This window comes from Delphinapterus leucas, chromosome X (assembly GCF_059928025.1).
Source record: "Delphinapterus leucas isolate spDelLeu-1000000601 "Yukka" chromosome X, BTC_Dleu_Yukka2, whole genome shotgun sequence".
Lineage (NCBI taxonomy): Eukaryota > Metazoa > Chordata > Mammalia > Artiodactyla > Monodontidae > Delphinapterus > Delphinapterus leucas.
The window spans coordinates 105,502,469-105,520,528 of NC_143150.1; the positions used below are offsets into that span (position 1 = coordinate 105,502,469).

Consider the following 18,060-nt stretch of genomic DNA (forward strand, 5'->3'; position numbering starts at 1 on the left):
AAATACAAAACTCCAAGCTATAAATGAGTCAGTGAGGTGGAGTAGAAAGGGTCTTGGACCAACAGTTGGGTGACCTAGCATCTCCTCTGGCTCTGTTACTACCTAGCATCTGATCTTTAGCCAGTCTCTTAACTGCTTCAGACTTGAATTTTCTCTCTCACTGAAATGAGGACGTTTGACCAGACACATGGGTGGTCTCTTCAAGTTCCCTGGCAATTCTACAATTCTATTATTTTTAATTCTACAGTCACTCTTCATAAACCTAGGCAAATTATTGAGCTTTTCTACCTTGGTTTTCTTATATTGAAAAGAATTGATTAAGTTCGAAGATACGGTATAAGAGAAAGTAAATACTGATACAATGTCTTTGAGAGAAAAGAATAGTTTGATTGAAATTGTATCTCATAATTCAGTTCAAGGAAGGTAGATGCCATCTGTTCGACATGCGTTATCACACTGCATTTTGACCAAGAGGTATAAGAAAGAGAAGTAAATACTCAGTGATAGCTGAGTGCCATCAAACAAAAGATTAACCGCTTTAAGTGGGAGAAAAATAGAGTGAAAATTTTCTACTTACGTGTATACATACAAATACACACGTGCGCACACACACACACACACAGAATCGCTGATGACATTATGCAACATCGGGATGGTGATTAGTCATATAAAGTGTTTCTCATTCTAAAATATTCTGTAGCTACAAAACTTGCATTTTTAATTTTGAAAATATGGGTAATTTGAGAAGTGATCAAGTGCATAAGAAACGTGTGTGAAGATTTCAATTTAATCTGGCACCAGATTATATTTTCCAGATTATTGTATATATTATTAACTATGAGAATCACATATGATGTCCACATAGTTTCAGCAAAACTTACATTCTGTGAGATTGTTATACTTGGGGGGAAAACGTGTAGATATTATATAAAGGTAATCCCTTTCATGAATTTTTCAACATTAATTTGAGACGTGAGGACATGAACATTATATAGTCCACAGCAGCAATAAATCTCTTAGAAAGTACTTGGTATTAGAATAATTAGAGGTCTTGCTCTAATGGAGGACAAAGAGCAAAAGAAAACAAAGCCTTTTTACCTTTGAGTGAGAGAAAAATGCAACTTGGATGTTGAGTATCTCCAACCTTCCTTTCCTTTTTTTTTTTTTTTTTTTTTCTTTTTTCTTTTTTGCGGTACGCGGGCCTCTCCCGTTGCGGAGCACAGGCTCCGGACGTGCAGGCTCAGCGGCCATGGCTCACGGGCCCAGCCGCTCCGCGGCATGTGGGATCCTCCCGGACCGGGGCACGAACCTGTGTCCCCCGCATCGGCAGGCGGACTCTCAACCACTGTGCCACCAGGAAAGCCCACAAACTTCCTTTTCTTACTCTTGGGATGTTAATTATGTTTGAAAGTTGGAGTTCATGGCCCATCTGGAAAAAAAGTGTTTACTTCTCTTTGGGCTTAATTCTCTTTATTTAAAGCCCCATAGCTCCCATTTTATTTCTGCGGTTCCTTATTATTTCTGCTTTCTTAACCTTTACTTTCTGTATGCTTACATGCTATCTTTTTACACAAGGGTACCAAAGATATAGAGGGATATATTGTTAGTTTTATAAAGGAAGTCCAAGTGAAAAATGACTTCAATATAACACATTTTGCTTTAAGAATAGATGCCTTTCAGAGTAAAGTTTTATTAAGGATTTCAAACTAGGCATCGACTGAATCATACTTGAGGTATCGGTGTCTGGAGAAATAACATTCACTTTAGCAGCCCTATAATTCTTAGAGTCCTGACAGTGAAGAGTTTCTTAAAGCCCAAACTATATATCCCAACACACCTAAAGGTTCTGCATTTTACCTAAACCTTACAAATTATAGAAATTATCTGCTTATTAAAGATCGCTACTTACGTTGTTAAAAGCTAGTAACCCCTAAGCTCTTGTCTTCACTAATAAAGATTAATAGAAAATGGATAGAGGCTAAGTGTGTAGCTTCACACCTCCTCTTTTATTCTCTGTTGAGTAGGTAGTGGTAAATAGAGTATATTTGCCAATTAGCAGGAAGCCTTTTTGCTTAGGGATCCGAAACATTTGGTGAAAACCGTGAAGGTTAAGGATTTCCTCATATAAGGGAGGTTTGTAGTTTCCATTTCCTATATCTAAATATGACAGCTCAAGTTATGTGCCTCAGCAGGTATCTTTATACCTTTGTATCTCAGTTCCCACATTTGCAAAAAAGGGAGTTGAATAATCTCTAAAGTTCCTTAAAACCAGGGGGAAAAAGTCATTACAAATACAAAGAAACATTTTCAGGAAAAATCCCAAATACAAACATAGGTTAATCATTTAGAAATATTTGGTATACAATCTTGAAAATAAAAATAGAGCAGTTGCTTCCAACAAATGCACTAGAAACGTGTCTGGAATACACTTCCCAAGCTTAGCATGGCCAGAGAAAATGTTCTCTGAGCTCAGAGCATTTCATTACATCTAGATCTCCTTCAAAATCATGTCACTGACAAATAGCACCTTTGCCCTGTGGAGACTGGCAAGTAATGTTTAGGGCACATAGGGAATACTTCAAGAAATTCTTCCTCAGAGAATGGTCCTGGAGCTCACCTGCTGAGTTGTAAAGATTCTTGTTCAAATTACAGGAATTCTGTATCTGTGAATCTGTTTTGCATATCCTTTTTTTTTTTTTTTTTTTTTTTTTTTCGCGGTATGCGGGCCTCTCACCGCTGTGGCCTCTCCCGTTGCGGAGCACAGGCTCCGGACGCGCAGGCTCAGCGGCCGTGGCTCACGGGCCCAGCCGCTCTGCGGCATGTGGGATCTTCCCGGACCGGGGCACGAACCCGTGTCCCCTGCATCGGCAGGCGGACTCTCAACCACTGCGCCACCAGGGAAGCCCTGCATATACTTTCATTTGTATTATTTTTTAGATTCTAAACTTGTGGTTACCAAAGGGGGGAGGGAAGAGAGGAGGGACAGATTAAGGGTATGGGATTAACAGATACAAACTATTATGTATAAAATAGACAATCAACACAGATATATTGTATAGCATGGGAAATTATAACCATTATCTTGTAATAATTTATAGTGGAGTATAATCTGCAAAAATACCAACAAAAATACCAAATCACTATGCTGTACACATGAAACTAATATAATATTGTAAATCAACTATACTTCAGTAAAAAATTTTTTTTAAGTACTGAAACTCTGGGCATGGAACCTAGGAGTCTGTACTTTAAGCAGGCTGCTCAAATGTTTCTTATGCACACTAAAGTTTGAGAACCATGGCTTTAGATTGGATATCTTTGTGTTGTTTTAAATCAGGAGCCGTTATCTGAGTTTCTCCTCTCCAACCCCTACCCAGTGTCCTCTGTCTTTTATAAGCTTTTTGTATAAGTTTTTGTCCTCGTATCACATCTTTGCTTTCACTCTCAGGCTTTAGCAAGGAAAAGAAAGTCATTTGATATGTACTTAAGGTGATCAAACATTCAGAAAAGTGACTTAACTCCATGCCTTAGGGATGAATAAGGAAGGCCCCCTCATCCCGGTATTTGAGAGCTTTTTGTCACTCGTGATCCCAGGTCCTTCTTCTGTTCCTCTGTTAACTCTCTTGACTGTCCTGTGTCCCTAGCTCTTCACAGTTTCCCTATCTCACGCTATGGAGTTTCTCTTAGATCCTTTAGAACTGAATTCCCTGGGTCTCAGCGCTCTTTTTTTTTTTTTTTTTTTTTTTTCCTCCTAGGGGACACAAAGTGTTTCATCTGCCCGCTAATAATTTAGTCGGGGCCATTTAACCTGGACGGGGTGGGGGGGGGCGGCGGGGGGGGGGGTGGGTTGTAGCACCGCCTTATGTAAATGAAGCAGCAGCTGGAGGCCTCACCTTAGGCCACCTGCCCTTTGGCATATCAATCCTGTAGACCTCTCCACCACAGGGATGCGTTATTTCCCTTACTGGACAGATGGAGGCCAGGCATTAGACGTCTTTATATCCTCCTTTACCTTCCCCCCCTCCCTACCCCCGATGCCTGATTGGGACTGAGAGGGACTCAGTAAATATTTATTTAATCAGTGGCTCATCTACAATGTGCTACCTTTCAAAATGTCCTGTTTGACAGCCTCTTTCACCTTCAAGGGGAACAAGCTGCAAATTCCAGATACCCAAGGGAATCCCCGTAACCAGTAGTCATTACATGTCATTAAACAGCTAAAATCTTGCATAGGGAGTTCTCGCTTAGGCTTATCCTGGAAAAGTGAAATAGGAGGAGAGAACAGAAACATAAAAGAGCTGACCTCTACACCATATGCAGTCTACACTATTATATTTAATTCATGATATTTATGATGCTTCATGATTCATTTCTTAGATAAAAATGTCCTTAGAGTCTTGAACAATTTAATTCCCCTGATGGAAATGCCTTCAGTTTTTCTGAATGTAATGTTTATATGGCTCACAGTGGAGAATTCTGACAATTTGGAAAAGTATAAAGATGAAGGAATAAATCACCTGTAAACCCACCTTTGAGGGATAAACTGGTTGTCGTTTGAGAATTTTTTCATGCATAGTCCAGCATGTGCACACACACAAACATTTTGGAGAAATAGATTATGTGCGTTTTTGTAACCTACTTTCTCCCTTAGTGACTGACAGGATGATGTTGTCCACGCCCGTGAACATTCGCCCGTGTCATCACATTGAACATTGCGTAGGGTTCACGGCATTTCAACAGTGCATTGTATGAGTTCACCACTGTGTATGTAACCAGGTTCCTAGCGCTGAATGTTTAAGTTGTTTCAACTTTGTATCAATCATAAGTATGCTGTAAGTAGCAGTTTTCTACCTGTATCTTTGCATGCTTTCCCAGTTACTTTCTTAGCATAAGTTCCTTGAATTTAAGCTTGTGGGTCATTATATTTGCACATTTTAAAGACATTTATGTATCATCAAATTATCCTTCAGAAAGTTTAAAATAGTTTAATTTCAGCACCCAGGTACTATTTGGTGATTCTGTTTGACTAAGGCCAGCGGGAGAATTGTATTTGAAATGTCAGGCTAAGGTGTCAAGTGGCAAAGGGAAATGTTCTTCTACCTGGTTGCTTTACATTTCAATCTCTGCAGCATTAGAGTTTATATTATACTTATAGGCAGCATTAATTTTTATGAATTAATTAATAATTGCTGATAAGATGTAAGTAATGCAGCATCATTCTTGATTTACCTGAGGATAGAGCTTTGCTAACGTTCCGCGTTTCTTTGTTTTCTGGATGATGGTTTATTTTCTTCATTTAGCTTCTCATCCTCAAGTGAAATGTGGATTTTATAACACAGACCATTCATTTGTATATTCTTAAATGCCTTCTATGGATTAACGTGTTCTAAATGCAGTTGATGGTAAAGCACTCAGCCTCTTGCCTAAATTATTCACGTTTGGGGGGAGGCTTTCAGGCAAATGTCTGATTTTACTTTTCCACGTGAGTTGTTGTCTCAGTACATTTTACACAAAGGAAACAAAGCGGAAAATGTTGGAACTTGGTGAAAACAAATCCCAGGTGCACGCGAATAAAGAAGGGTAGAGAAGGAGGAGAAGCATATGGGAAGAGGAGCAGAAAGGAACAGATGCCAGATGGAAGGAGTCAATGGAAGAGGCTGCCTAGGGTGTAGAAATGGAAAAGTCAGAATGTGGGGAGAGACCTTTCCATGTCTCAAAGCAGAAAGAATTCCGGTACTAGCATGAGTCACACGAAAACTGAGTGGTTTATTTTAGTCACTGGGTCCAGGTTCTTCTACCAGAAACATTAAGAATCATTGATTGCAACACTACAGGAAAGCAGTCCATTCCAGTGTATATTTCATGCCAGAAGTCTCAGAATTCTGCATGTGGAAATAAACATATAACTGAACACTGTCTTCCCTCCATGTTGCCATCAACATACCCACGTTTTGTTGCTCTCAAAAGCAGGTAGCTGGATTTTTATTGAGGACTGCTATGTAGTCCACAGTACGTTTACACACTGTGGAAGTAACCAACCAACGTACCTTTAGTGGGATTGTTGGAACCATCAGTTATCTTTCTAGATTTTCTGACAGTTTGCTCCTGTTATTTTTCAGGTCCCATTTGGAAGCCAGTTCTGACCAGTGGAAGCGTCTGCACCTTTCTCTTCAGGAACTTCTGGTGTGGCTACAGCTGAAAGATGATGAGTTAAGCCGGCAGGCACCTATTGGAGGCGACTTCCCAGCAGTTCAGAAACAGAATGATGTACACAGGGTAGGATATTTTTAAGCATAGTGATTTGCACATAGTAAGCATTCAATGACTGTTTTAAAATTAGTTTCGATTGAAACTAGGTTGAAAAAGGAAAAGAAATCAAGTGGAAGAGAAATCTTTTTTCACTCCTCTACTCCTCTAGTCCAAGGGTCAATTAGAAATAATCCAAGCCATTATATTTTAAATGTCAAAAGCATCTGCGTTTAATAATATCATTTAAGATTTGTCCATGTCTTTCGGCGATATTTAAAAATGTTATTTTGGAAAATATTAAACGTATGCTAAAGTGACATAATTCTATAATAAGCACCTGGGTACCCATCAAGATCAAGTTATCAATTCATGGCCAGTCTTACTTCTTCTATACCTCTACTTTGTCCTCCATTATCTAAAAGCAAATCTCAGGCACGGATCATTTAATTCATGAATATTTGATAAAGTGTCTCTAAAAGAGAAGAATTTGATCTTTAAAGGTAAACACGTTGTTACTATAATACATTTTTAAAAATTTATTTATCTTATTTCTGGCTGCGTTGGGTCTTAGTTGCTGTGCGCGGGCTTTCTCTAGTTGCGGCAAGCGGGGACTACTGTACTCTTCGTTACGGTGCGCGGGCTTCTCATTGCAGTGGCTTCTCTTGTTGTGGAGCATGAGCTCTAGGCACTCAGGCTTCAGTAGTTGCAGCTCGTGGGCTCTAAAGCACAGGCTCAGTAGTTGTGGCGCACGGGCTTAGTCGCTCCGCAGCATGTGGGATCTTCCCAGACCAGGGCTCGAACCCATTTCCCCTGAATTGGCAGGTGGATTCTTAACCACTGCGCCACCAGGGAAGCCCTATAATGCTTTTTAAATGTCAATAATTTCATCATGACAAATACCAAGGCAGTATTCAAATTTCCATTTCTCATATACATGTCTTAAATGTTTTAACAGGTTTTTGGGGTTTTGGTTTTCTGGTTTAAATAGGAATTGAAATAAGGTCCAGACATTGTGCTTGGCTAATTTGTCTTTTAAATAGCCCCCCCCCCACTTTTTTTTTCACTTTTTATTTTGAAGTAATTACAGATTCACAGTAAGTTACAAAAATAGTACAGAGAGTCTCCCGACACACTTCACCCAGTTTCCTCTAATGGTTGCACCTAACATAACTATAGAACAATAATTATTTGTCATTTTAACATGTAATTGACATAAAAATTTACATTTACAATGGTTACAACACAACTCAATTCAGGCTAGCCACATTTCCAGGGCTCAGATATGGCTAGTGGCCATTCTGTTGAACAGGGTAGTTCTACAGGTTTGATTGTATTCGGGTTTGCCTTTTCTTGGTCAGGCTGCTTCATAGATAGTAATGTATTTTTCCATCACCAGGAGGTACACAGTGTCTTGTTTTGTCTTGTGTGTGTGTGATTTTTGCCAGCTATTAATGATCAATGCCTAGGGGTTGCAATGTGATGATTGCCTATTTCTATCATTTCTTATTCATTTATTAGATGGAGTACTTCTATGGAAAGAAAATATATACTCATCCACAATTTGGGTACCCAGCATATAGTTCGTCTAGGACAGGTGCGGTGAATGTTTCTACTTTACCAGTCTTCAGAATAACAACTTGCTCATTAGCATTCTCCAACAGTGATCAATTGTTTCTTTTTTTTTTTAACATCTTTATTGGAGTATAATTGCTTTACAGTGGTGTGTTACTTTCTGCTTTATAACGAAGTGAATCAGTTATACATATACATATGTTCCCGTATCTCTTCCCTCTTGTGTCTCCCTCCCTCCCACCCTCCCTATCCCACCCCTCTAGGCGGTCACAAAGCACCGAGCTGATCTCCCTGTGCTATGCGGTTGCTTCCCACTAGCTATCTACCTTACGTTTGGTAGTGTATATATGTCCATGCCTCTCTCTCACTTTGTCCCAGCTTACCCTTCCTCCTCCCCGTGTCCTCAAGTCCATTCTGTAGTAGGTCTGCGTCTTTATTCCCGTCTTGCCCCTAGGTTCTTCATGACTTTTTTTTTTTTTAGATTCCATATATATGTATTAGCATACGGTGTTTGTTTTTCTCTTTCTGACTTACTTCACTCTGTATGACAGACTCTAGGTCCATCCACCTCACTACAAATAACTCAATTTCATTTCTTTTTATGGCTGAGTAATATCCCATTGTATGTATGTGCCACATCTTCTTTATCCATTCACCTGTTGATGGACACTTAGGTTGCTTCCATGTCCTGGCTATTGTAAATAGAGCTGCAATGAACATTGTGGTACATGACTCTCTTTGAATTACGGTTTTCTCAGGGCATATGCCCAGGAGTGGGATTGCTGGGTCGTATAGTAGTTGTGTTTTTAGTTTTTTAAGGAACCTCCCTACTGTTCTCCACAGTGGCTGTATCAATTTACATTCCCACCAACACTGCAAGAGGGTTCCCTTTTCTCCACACCCTCTCCAGCATTTATTGTTTGTAGATTTTTTGATGATGGCCATTCTGACCGGTGTGAGATGATATCTCATTGTAGTTTTGATTTGCATTTCTCTAATGATTAATGATGTTGAGCATCGTTTCATGTGTTTGTTGGCAGTCTGTATGTCTTCTTTGGAGAAATGTCTATTTAGGTCTTCTGCCCATTTTTGGATTGGGTTGTTTGTTTTTTTGATATTGAGCTGTATGAGCTGCTTGTAAATTTTGGAGATTAATCCTTTGTCAGTTGCTTCATTTGCAAATATTTTCTCCCATTCTGAAGGTTGTCTTTTGGTCTTGTTTATGGTTTCCTTTGCTGTGCAAAAGCTTTTAAGTTTCGTTAGGTCCCATTTGTTTATTTTTGTTTTTATTTCCATTTCTCTAGGAGCTGGGTCAAAAAGGAAAGGATCTTGCTTGATTTGTGTCGTAGAGCGTTCTTCCTGTTTTCTTCTAAGAGTTTGATAGTGTCTGGCCTTACATTTCGGTCTTTAGTGCTTTTTGAGTTTATTTCTGTGTACGGTGTTAGGGAGTGTTCTAATTTCATTCTTTTACGTGTAGCTGTCCAGTTTTCCCCGCTCCTCTTATTGAAGAGGCGGTCTAATTGTTTCTTTCCTTTGTTTGTCTTTCATTATATTTTTGTCTCCTCTACTAGACTCAGAGTGAGGAAGGCAGAGATTTCGTCTTGCTGACCTCCAAGACCCTAGTACCTAGCAAAGTGTCTGCCATACGGTGGATACTGATAGGTGTTTTTTTGTTGTTGTTTTGTTTTGTTTTGTTTTGTTTTGTTTGCGGTTCGCGGGCCTCTCACTGTTGCGGCCTCTCCCTCTGTGGAGCACAGGCTCGGGATGCGCAGGCTCAGCGGCCATGACTCACGGGCCCAGCCGCTCCGTGGCATGTGGGATCCTCCCGGACCGGGGCACCAGCCCCTGTCCCCTGCATCGGCAGGCGGACTCTCAACCACTGCGCCACCAGGGAAGCCCAAAATGGTGCCGCTTTTATATGTTCAGCACTTAAAGGAAAGATATCTATGGAGACATAGCAAAAACTGGCATCTTGAAGAAAGGTCACGGGTTTATATTATTCCAGAGAAGAGGATATAGGAGATGACAAAAAGGGAAGAGAACATGAGGGAAGACCCCAGAGTCTATAAAAAATTGCCAAGGAAACTGCCAGTTTCTCCTTTAGCCATTCCCCTTCGTATAATTCAGAATATTAAGGTAGCTTTTGTGGTAGGGTGTGATATAATAGCTATAATTTTTAAAGTCTTCTAACTTTGAATAAATAGTGAAAACACTCCAGTGTATATGTGGAAGAGCATTCACTGAGAAGGATGGGTATTTTAAATAGAATGCATTATATGATATGGTGAAATGAGACAGAATTTCTACCAAAGGTGTAATTTTATTCTAGTTGCAGAAGTCAAAGAAGATGAATCGTTGGACAAGTGCACTAAGATTCAGGAGGCTGAGATTCTAGCCCTGTTCATCTATAAGTTAGATGGTGATTGCTACTTTGTTCTTCAGGTATAAGATGAGGAATTTGGTCTACGTAGTTTTTCTACAGTCCTTTCTAGTCACCATTTTGTTAGAAATACAGCCTCACTCTCCCTGATTATTGGCTTTGGTTGCCTGCTAACGGCGTTAAAATGTTAGCACATATCATTCTCGGTCCTCTTACTCATGAATCTCATGAGCGGTAATATGCTTTGGAGAGATGTGATGCTAGAGTTATGGGTAGCATGCACCATACTGAAGAGAATTAATCCCCATTTGGCTAGTGTACTTATTCAGATACCCACTTACTCCCTTTCTTTGACATATCAGGATCTCCAGCCCATTGATAACTCTTTGTTCTATACATTAGTTCCACTGATCGTCTATCTTTATCTTCCTCCAAGTCCAGCTTAGGTTCAGTCATCAAGCATTTTAATAACTTTTTCAAGACCCTAAAATCCTTTGCTTCTTTATCTTTTTGTTGCTGTAATCTACAAAACCCTAATGATTGGAGGATCTAACTAAAGAGTTTCTCCTATCCGAACAACACCAGCGCAGACTGACGTAGTACCTTTTCAGGATGACCAACCTCCAGCCTTCCAACGCTAACACATCACTGGGTCAGTTTACCTTTCTTGACTCTGTCTACTGTAGTCATTGCCACTGTTACAAGACCTTTTCTCCTCACTTTTCTGTATCTACTCTTAACACCCTACAGCGCAATCAACATTTCAATCAGAGTAATCTATGTAAAAATGTAAATTGAATTATGTCATTCCTTATCTTAACACTCTTCAGTGGCTTTTCAGTGCCCTTGGGAAACGACCAGAAATCCTCAGCAAGGACCCCAAAGTCCCATCTGGGTGGTCTGGCCCCAATTTTTTCTTTTCTCACTGCCCTTCCTCTTGCTCTCTTGATGCTAGCTGTACTGCCTTCTTTTACTTGTTTCCAGCTCTCTGTGTTCCTCTCTGGTGGGGCTTTGAACATGTTGATCCTCTGTCTGAAACCCTTTCTACCCAAACCTCCCCCCTCATAATTTCCTGGCTCCTGTCTAATAATCCTTTACATCTTGGCTCGGGCATCAAGCAAGCTTTTCTCTAATGCCCACATTTGACCACATCTCCTTTTCTGTGCCTTCATAACACTGTACTTTTCTTTCTATAATGTAATGTCCTTTGTCATCATGAATATGTGTGACTTTTTGATTAACGTCAACCACCTTCACTAAACCTTGGGCTCCAAGAAGCTTGCTTTTGGGAAGAGGGTTGTCATTTTTATACCTAGCACCTTATAAAGTGTCTAGTACATGATAGACAATGAATAGATAAAGGAACATAGGAATTAAGGAAAGAAGATAAGGAGGCAGGAAGGGAGGAAAACAACCAATGAACTAATCTTTTGTTCCTTCCTCTCTAGTCTACTGTGATCCAGGGCAGGGAAAGAAAGAATAAAGAGTGATGTTCCTTCCTCGCTTGCATATTTTTTTCTCTTTACTCCTAAGTAAGCATCTTTTCATAGTGTGTAAAGCTACTTTGATGCCCACTGTTTTTACTTGTGGTCTGGTCCAGTGTTTTCATGAAATTCTCTTTGTATCCTTAAGAAAAAGCCTTGTCACACAACACTCCCTCAGAGAACATCATCACTCCTCAGTGCTGATGAGAGAACAATTTTGCACCCTGTTTACTCAGTTTTGTCACATTTATGCAGTAGCCCCTTTATAGTTGTAGTGGAGTTGCTGTCTAGTTAGTGATGCTCTCATTACCTGTGGACAAAAAGAACAAAGGAGAATCCTTGAAATTGGGTCTTTCTATCAGATCTTCTGAATCCAATTAGGAAGAGGTAAAGGAAGCACAGTCGTTGCAAAACTCTGTCAAGATCTAGTCTTGCGCAGAGTTTGTATTTGTAGACTTTTGTTTTCCTTTACCATGTTTCCAGGATTATAAACTGTCTCGCTCTTTATGGGTTTCTTGCTCCAAAGACTGTTTATATAAAATGTTTGGTATCAAGATGGCTCACTTTTTATTGTACCCTTGCTCCTCATGTATTTGGTGTGTCACTTTTTTAAAATCACCTGCCTACTATCTATTGTAAATTATTAATGTTGTTGCTTTTTATGGGAATACAAATCCCATTAAAATGTCAGAAGTGTAAATACTAAGTAAATATTTTTCACTTTTTTCTATACATCAGAATGCTTGTAAAACAGGTCATTTATATTTTCTTAGTGTATCATTGCAGATTAGTGATAAAGTTTTATAGCAAAATATCATATGTCTCGTACTCTTAAAGCAAAAATATACAGTCAATCTCAATTACTCTGCTGTAGGTAAAGTTATAAGACAGTCCACACAGGTAGTTGGGGACTGCAGTCTCACTCCCCAAAGCAGTGTTTTACACCCATGGGAGTGGATGTGTGTTCCCCAAACCAGCTGGGCGCCATAACAACTGCAACTGGAATGGCTCTGAGGACTAATTAATAAAATAATGTTCCATATGTGGTGAAGTATTCTAAATAATTAAAGCTCAAATGTGCCTTAGCAAATATAAACTGACCAATTTTTATATCTTTTGAATACATTATCCTGGCTTTTACGGTTCCTCATTACTTGCCTCACTAGACTGACTCGTTTTCAATGAAGTGTGTATTATCCTGGTCCAGATATATTTTTAAAACTGACTTCCTTTGTTTTACTTGAGCAGTCACTAAAGTGATATTTATTACTTGTCTACTCCTGTGATTAACCTAGAGAGAGTTTTAAAGGAGCAAATCATAGTGGGGAATTTCTAAGGAGAACTGCAATAAACCATGAGTTTATTTAATTCTCTTCATCCCACCCCAAATTTAAATGGAAATTAGGTCTTGATTATAAGAACACTGTAGGTAATGACTTTTTGTTTGCATTTTTACTAATGAAAGTCTTTGTCATTCGGTTTTCATCTTTCAATTTAAAACTCTCTGTAATTCCTTCCCTAGAGACCATTAAGGACACCTTCAAAGCTTCCTGAGATTTTCTGGTTAAGATTTAGACGGAAGTATTCAGTACATACATCATTAAAACAGTAGACAGAAAGCCATTATTGTGTGGATGCTGTTGACAAATGAAAGGGCTTGAATAAAGTAGTTTACTTATTCATTTGTCAGGTCATATATTATGCATGTTCAGTCTCCTCAGAAGTCACCACAAAGTGAGGGAGAGGTTCAGAAATTCAATAAAATTATCCTGAAATCACGTTGTAGATTATACGTTTATTTAAGCTAATTCTGTTATCAATGCTGGCCTGCTTCCTTTGGGTACATTTTAGTATGTGTGTTAGCTTGATGAGTTCCCTCATCAAGGGAATCCTTCTATTTCCACAGAAATAGAAAATGTCTTTAGGTGCCATTTGTGAACGTTAAGATTCAAGTCAGCTCTGTGTTACCAAATAAATGCATTGTTCCCTATCACCTCTGAAAAACAACAACAAAAAAAGTTGTGATACAGTGATTCATTCCAGCATTCATTGGCCTAGCCTCTTGGAGTTTCTAAACAAGTTTGGTTCCCTTGCAAAGTTCACTGTTCGTTATCTACCTCTAAGATGCCTGCGTGACTAGGTTGGAGGAAATCGACATCTTTGTGATCGATTCTTCATCACTAATGGAGTAAGCTACTTTCATATACGTTTGGAATTTTATGCAGTCATATTTAGAAATGCTGAATAGAGAAGATTTTAAATTATTTTTAGAACTACATTTCTAGCCATTTGAGGAAGTCTTCTGAAAACTAGCTATATCATCAAAACTTGAGAACAGAGTCATCTAGGATTTGCTACTTTTGTTTAATGACTATAATAAGATAAACTATGAATAGTTTACAAATTGACTTCTCTACCACAGTCCTCTTTATAACCGTGTGAAAATATTTTTGATATCTTGACAAATACTCTTAAAATAATATTTGCGTACTACTTGGCCTTTACAAAGCACTTTGACACACATTTGTTTAATTACAGATGAACCCCTGATCTTTTTATGTGTTCTTCCATTTCCCCAAAAAAATTATTTTAGGAAAAATTGTACCGTAACTTGGACTTCTAGAATTCATTGAGTCTTTCAGTAATTATTTGTTGAGTGCCTACTCTATGCCAGGGGCTGAAGGTACAGCAGTGAAGGAAACGAGACTCTGCCCCCACAGACCTTCAAATTTTAATGAGGGAAACACACAGTAAGCCGATACATTAATATATAAAATCACATCAGGGGAATTCCCTGGCGGTCCAGTGGTTAGGACTCTGTGCTCTCACTGCTGCGGCCCCGGGCTCGATCCCTGGCTGGGGAACTGAGATCCCACAAGCCGTGCCGCATGGCCATAAAAAAAAAAAAAGAACTAAAAACAATAAAATAAAATCATGTCAGGTCAGTTCTGTGAAGAGACAATGAACAAAATAAGGATAGAGAAAGACCGAGAGGTAGTGGCCTACCTAAAGAGATTATAGTTGAGCAAAGGGCTGTGTGCGTGAGTGAGCCAAGCAAAGACCTTGAGTGAAGCATATTCTAGGCAGAAGGAGCAGCAAATGCAAAGGCCAAGATGTAAGAACAGGTTTGGGGTGCCCAAGGAATAGCGGGATGGGCTTAGTGGTAGGTTGTTGAGAGAGGCAAAGACCAGATAATGTGGTCTTTTCTGCCATAGTTTGGAGGTGGATTTTATTCTATGTGTATTGAGACATCACTGGCGAACCACAGACAGGAATGATGTGATCTGATTGATGTGTTCAGAAATGGACTCTGGCTGCTGTGTGAAGAAATGATGATAGGAGGAGCAAAACTGAAAGCAGGGAGAAAGTTAGGAGGGTGTTGAAGTCATTTAGGAAGGAGGTAATGATGGCTTGGACTGGAATGGAAATGATAGATATGATGAAAAATTATATGACCCAAGATAAAGTTTGAAGGTAGAGCTGATAGAACTTAAGATAGATGGGGTATGAATATGAGAGAAAGCAGAGATTCAGGGATGACTCTGAAGTCTGTGGTTTGAACAAATGGGGAAATGATGATGCCATTTATGGAAACAGGAAAGACTTCAAAATGATCATGGATGAGGGTGGTGTGTATGTGGAGAGAAACAGGAGTTCCATTTCTGGATTATGTTGATAGACAGAAACAAATGGCATGATTCAGAAATTATTCACCACTTACACTTGACAATCTCAAATTTTGGCCGAGCCTCTTGAGAATGGATATTAATTAATTTTTCACAGGATTTCCGGATAATCCATTTATCTACACTATTGCTTCAGAAAGAATTTCCAAAATTTAGGGTTTAGGCTCAACGACCTAATACCTAATTCTCTAAATGACCCTAGGAGCAGATTGAATTTTCACCAGTGATTTTTCAGGGTGAGCTCAGAGTTTAACAACATTATTGTCTGTAGGAAGTGACTTCCCCAGTGGTTGTTGGAAGCAGCTCAACCTTAGGATTAAGAGTCAAACAGCTGTGCGCGACGCTGCGTGGGCACTAACTATTCCTCCACAGTATCACAGATCTGCAAGCAGGCTGGACTCTGTGCTAGCCCATGCCCTTGATCTCAGAGAACACAACTTTTTGTTTAAAAGACTTCCAAAAGATAAATCTCAACAGGAGCTTGTTAAACATATTTCCCCCCTTAGATACTCCAAAATGTTTTTTCACTCAGTAAAATTAGATATTTTTAAAAATAATTTCAGGCTTGAAATATGTCGATTGACTTTTTCAAACTTGCTTCAAATTGATTTAATCTCACTTATAAATTAATATTGTTGTTCATGTTGTTGACTGTCTGAAACAGTGCTTAGATGTACCTGAAACAATGGCTAGATGTGTCTGATACCATAATCCCTTATCGTCACTTTTCTTCAGAAGTAGAGTGAAAATAAGATAAACTTTTTTCATCTTGTCTAAAGATGATGATGTAGTCAAACTCATAGAAGCAGAGAGTAGAGAGGTAGTGGCGAGGGCCTGGGAAGAGGGGGAAATGTGGAGTTGTTCAACAAGTATAAACTTTCAGTTATGCAAAATGAGTAAGTTCGTGAGGTCTACTGTGCGACCCAGTGCCTGTAGGTAACAGTATTGTATCATGCACTTAAAACTTTGTTAAGTGGGTAGATCTCATGTTACGTGTTCTTAGCACAATAAAAAAAATAAAGATGATTATGACCTTTTCTTTATAGCCCATGTGTCCCATTTTCATAGCTTCTCTAATACCAACTATGTCGAATGAATATTAAGTGAACCCTTTGTCTTTCTGGGTTTTTTTGTTGCCACTTCTGGCAAATGTCCTTCTTCCTAAAATCCCTATGCACTTGTCTTAGATTCTTAGAGGCAAAATTTCTGGTACTCCTGTTAACCACATTTGGATCTTGCCTTTTTCCATGATCTTTGTTTCAAATTAATTGAGCAATGTTTGTCCCTAAATCAGCAGTTAGTCATTAAAATATTTCTGACGTGCTTGAGACTCAATAAATATGGTGGCTCTTAAAATGAGGAGGGTCATTATGGCGAGAGAATGATTTCAGCAACGTTCTTATCAGAAGTAAAAACAATATAGGAGGCATACAGATAAGGTAGAAATAATATGGAAACTAGAATGATAATATAGGATGACAAAACTAAAATACCGATCAATTTGTGGAAATGACTGTGTTACTGTCCTTGTCCTGTGCGCACTCAGTAACCATTTGTTGAGATCGCTTTAACCGCCGTTGGATCACTTTATTTTTTTTCTTTGGTTTTTAAAAAATTTCTATTGGGGGTATAATTGATTTACAGTGTTGTGTTAGTTTCTGCTGTACAGCAAAGTGAATCAGTTATACATATAGGTGTACCTACCCCTTTTTAGATTCTTTTTCCATATAGGTCATTACAGAGTACTGAGTAGAGTTCCCTGTGCTATACAGTAGGTCCTTATTAGTTATCTGTTGTATATATAGTAGTGCGTATGTGTCAGTCCCAATTTTCCAATTTAGAGTCTGTCTGTTCTCTCATCTCCTAGCTAATGCAGGCTAGAGGAAAAGCCCAACCAGCAGTTCAAGTAATGGAGCTTCCGAAAGTATGGACGTGAACATCTCTAGAGAAGAAATCACTAGGATTACGAAGGCAGGGTTAATAGGGCCTCCTCTTGAGGAGAATCCACCTAGTGACTCAAAGATTACTCTCGGCTTTGGCTCTGGAACATAAGAGTAGACCCAGAAAAACATCTCTCCGTTTCCCCCAGTTGAGAGCATTCATTTTTTTCTCTCTCTTAATTCACGAAACCAGGCTTTCACCCTCGAGCACCGACTGCATCTAAATCCAGCTGGCCTCCCTATAACACACTCTGGTTTTCTACCTGGGTGTTCTGTTATTTATTCAACAATATTTATTGATTATCTACTATATGCCAAGCTATGGCTATAATTCTTAGTATTAGTAATGAAAGACTATCTCAAACTGCCACCATGTAACAGGCCTGTGGCCAATTAATGATCTAAACGTGTTGATTATGGAATTTTAGAACTGGATGTTAGAACTTAGGTGAGGTACTTAGCGAACCTCTGCATTTTACAAATGAGGATGGGAAGGCTCAGAGAGATTTTATGACTTGTCCTAGATCATGCAACCAGGTTTTGGCCCGGCCCAGACTCGAACTTTTGGTGTCCTGCTACTCAGGACAGTGCTCTTTTCACCACTTCAGTCTGCCTCTCAGGATGGTTCTGTAAAGTTCTGCTAATAAATGTGGAGATAACGTATAGTCATTCCTTCAGATTTCTGGTCCAAATGACACAGATATAGACTTGCCACTTCAGTGGGAATATAGGTAAAATTCAGCTCCGGG

General features: G+C 39.2%; 1 protein-coding gene across 1 annotated transcript in view; it reads left to right on the top strand.

The window, feature by feature from the left end:
- The window catches only part of LOC149744375 (dystrophin-like), a 360,000-nt gene that overhangs the window by 218,539 nt on the left and 123,401 nt on the right, over window positions 1-18,060 (top strand). The window contains exon 8 of the mRNA XM_089904941.1: window positions 6,120-6,276. Coding sequence (XP_089761067.1) covers window positions 6,120-6,276 — 157 coding nt within the window. The remainder of the gene's footprint in view (window positions 1-6,119; window positions 6,277-18,060) is intronic.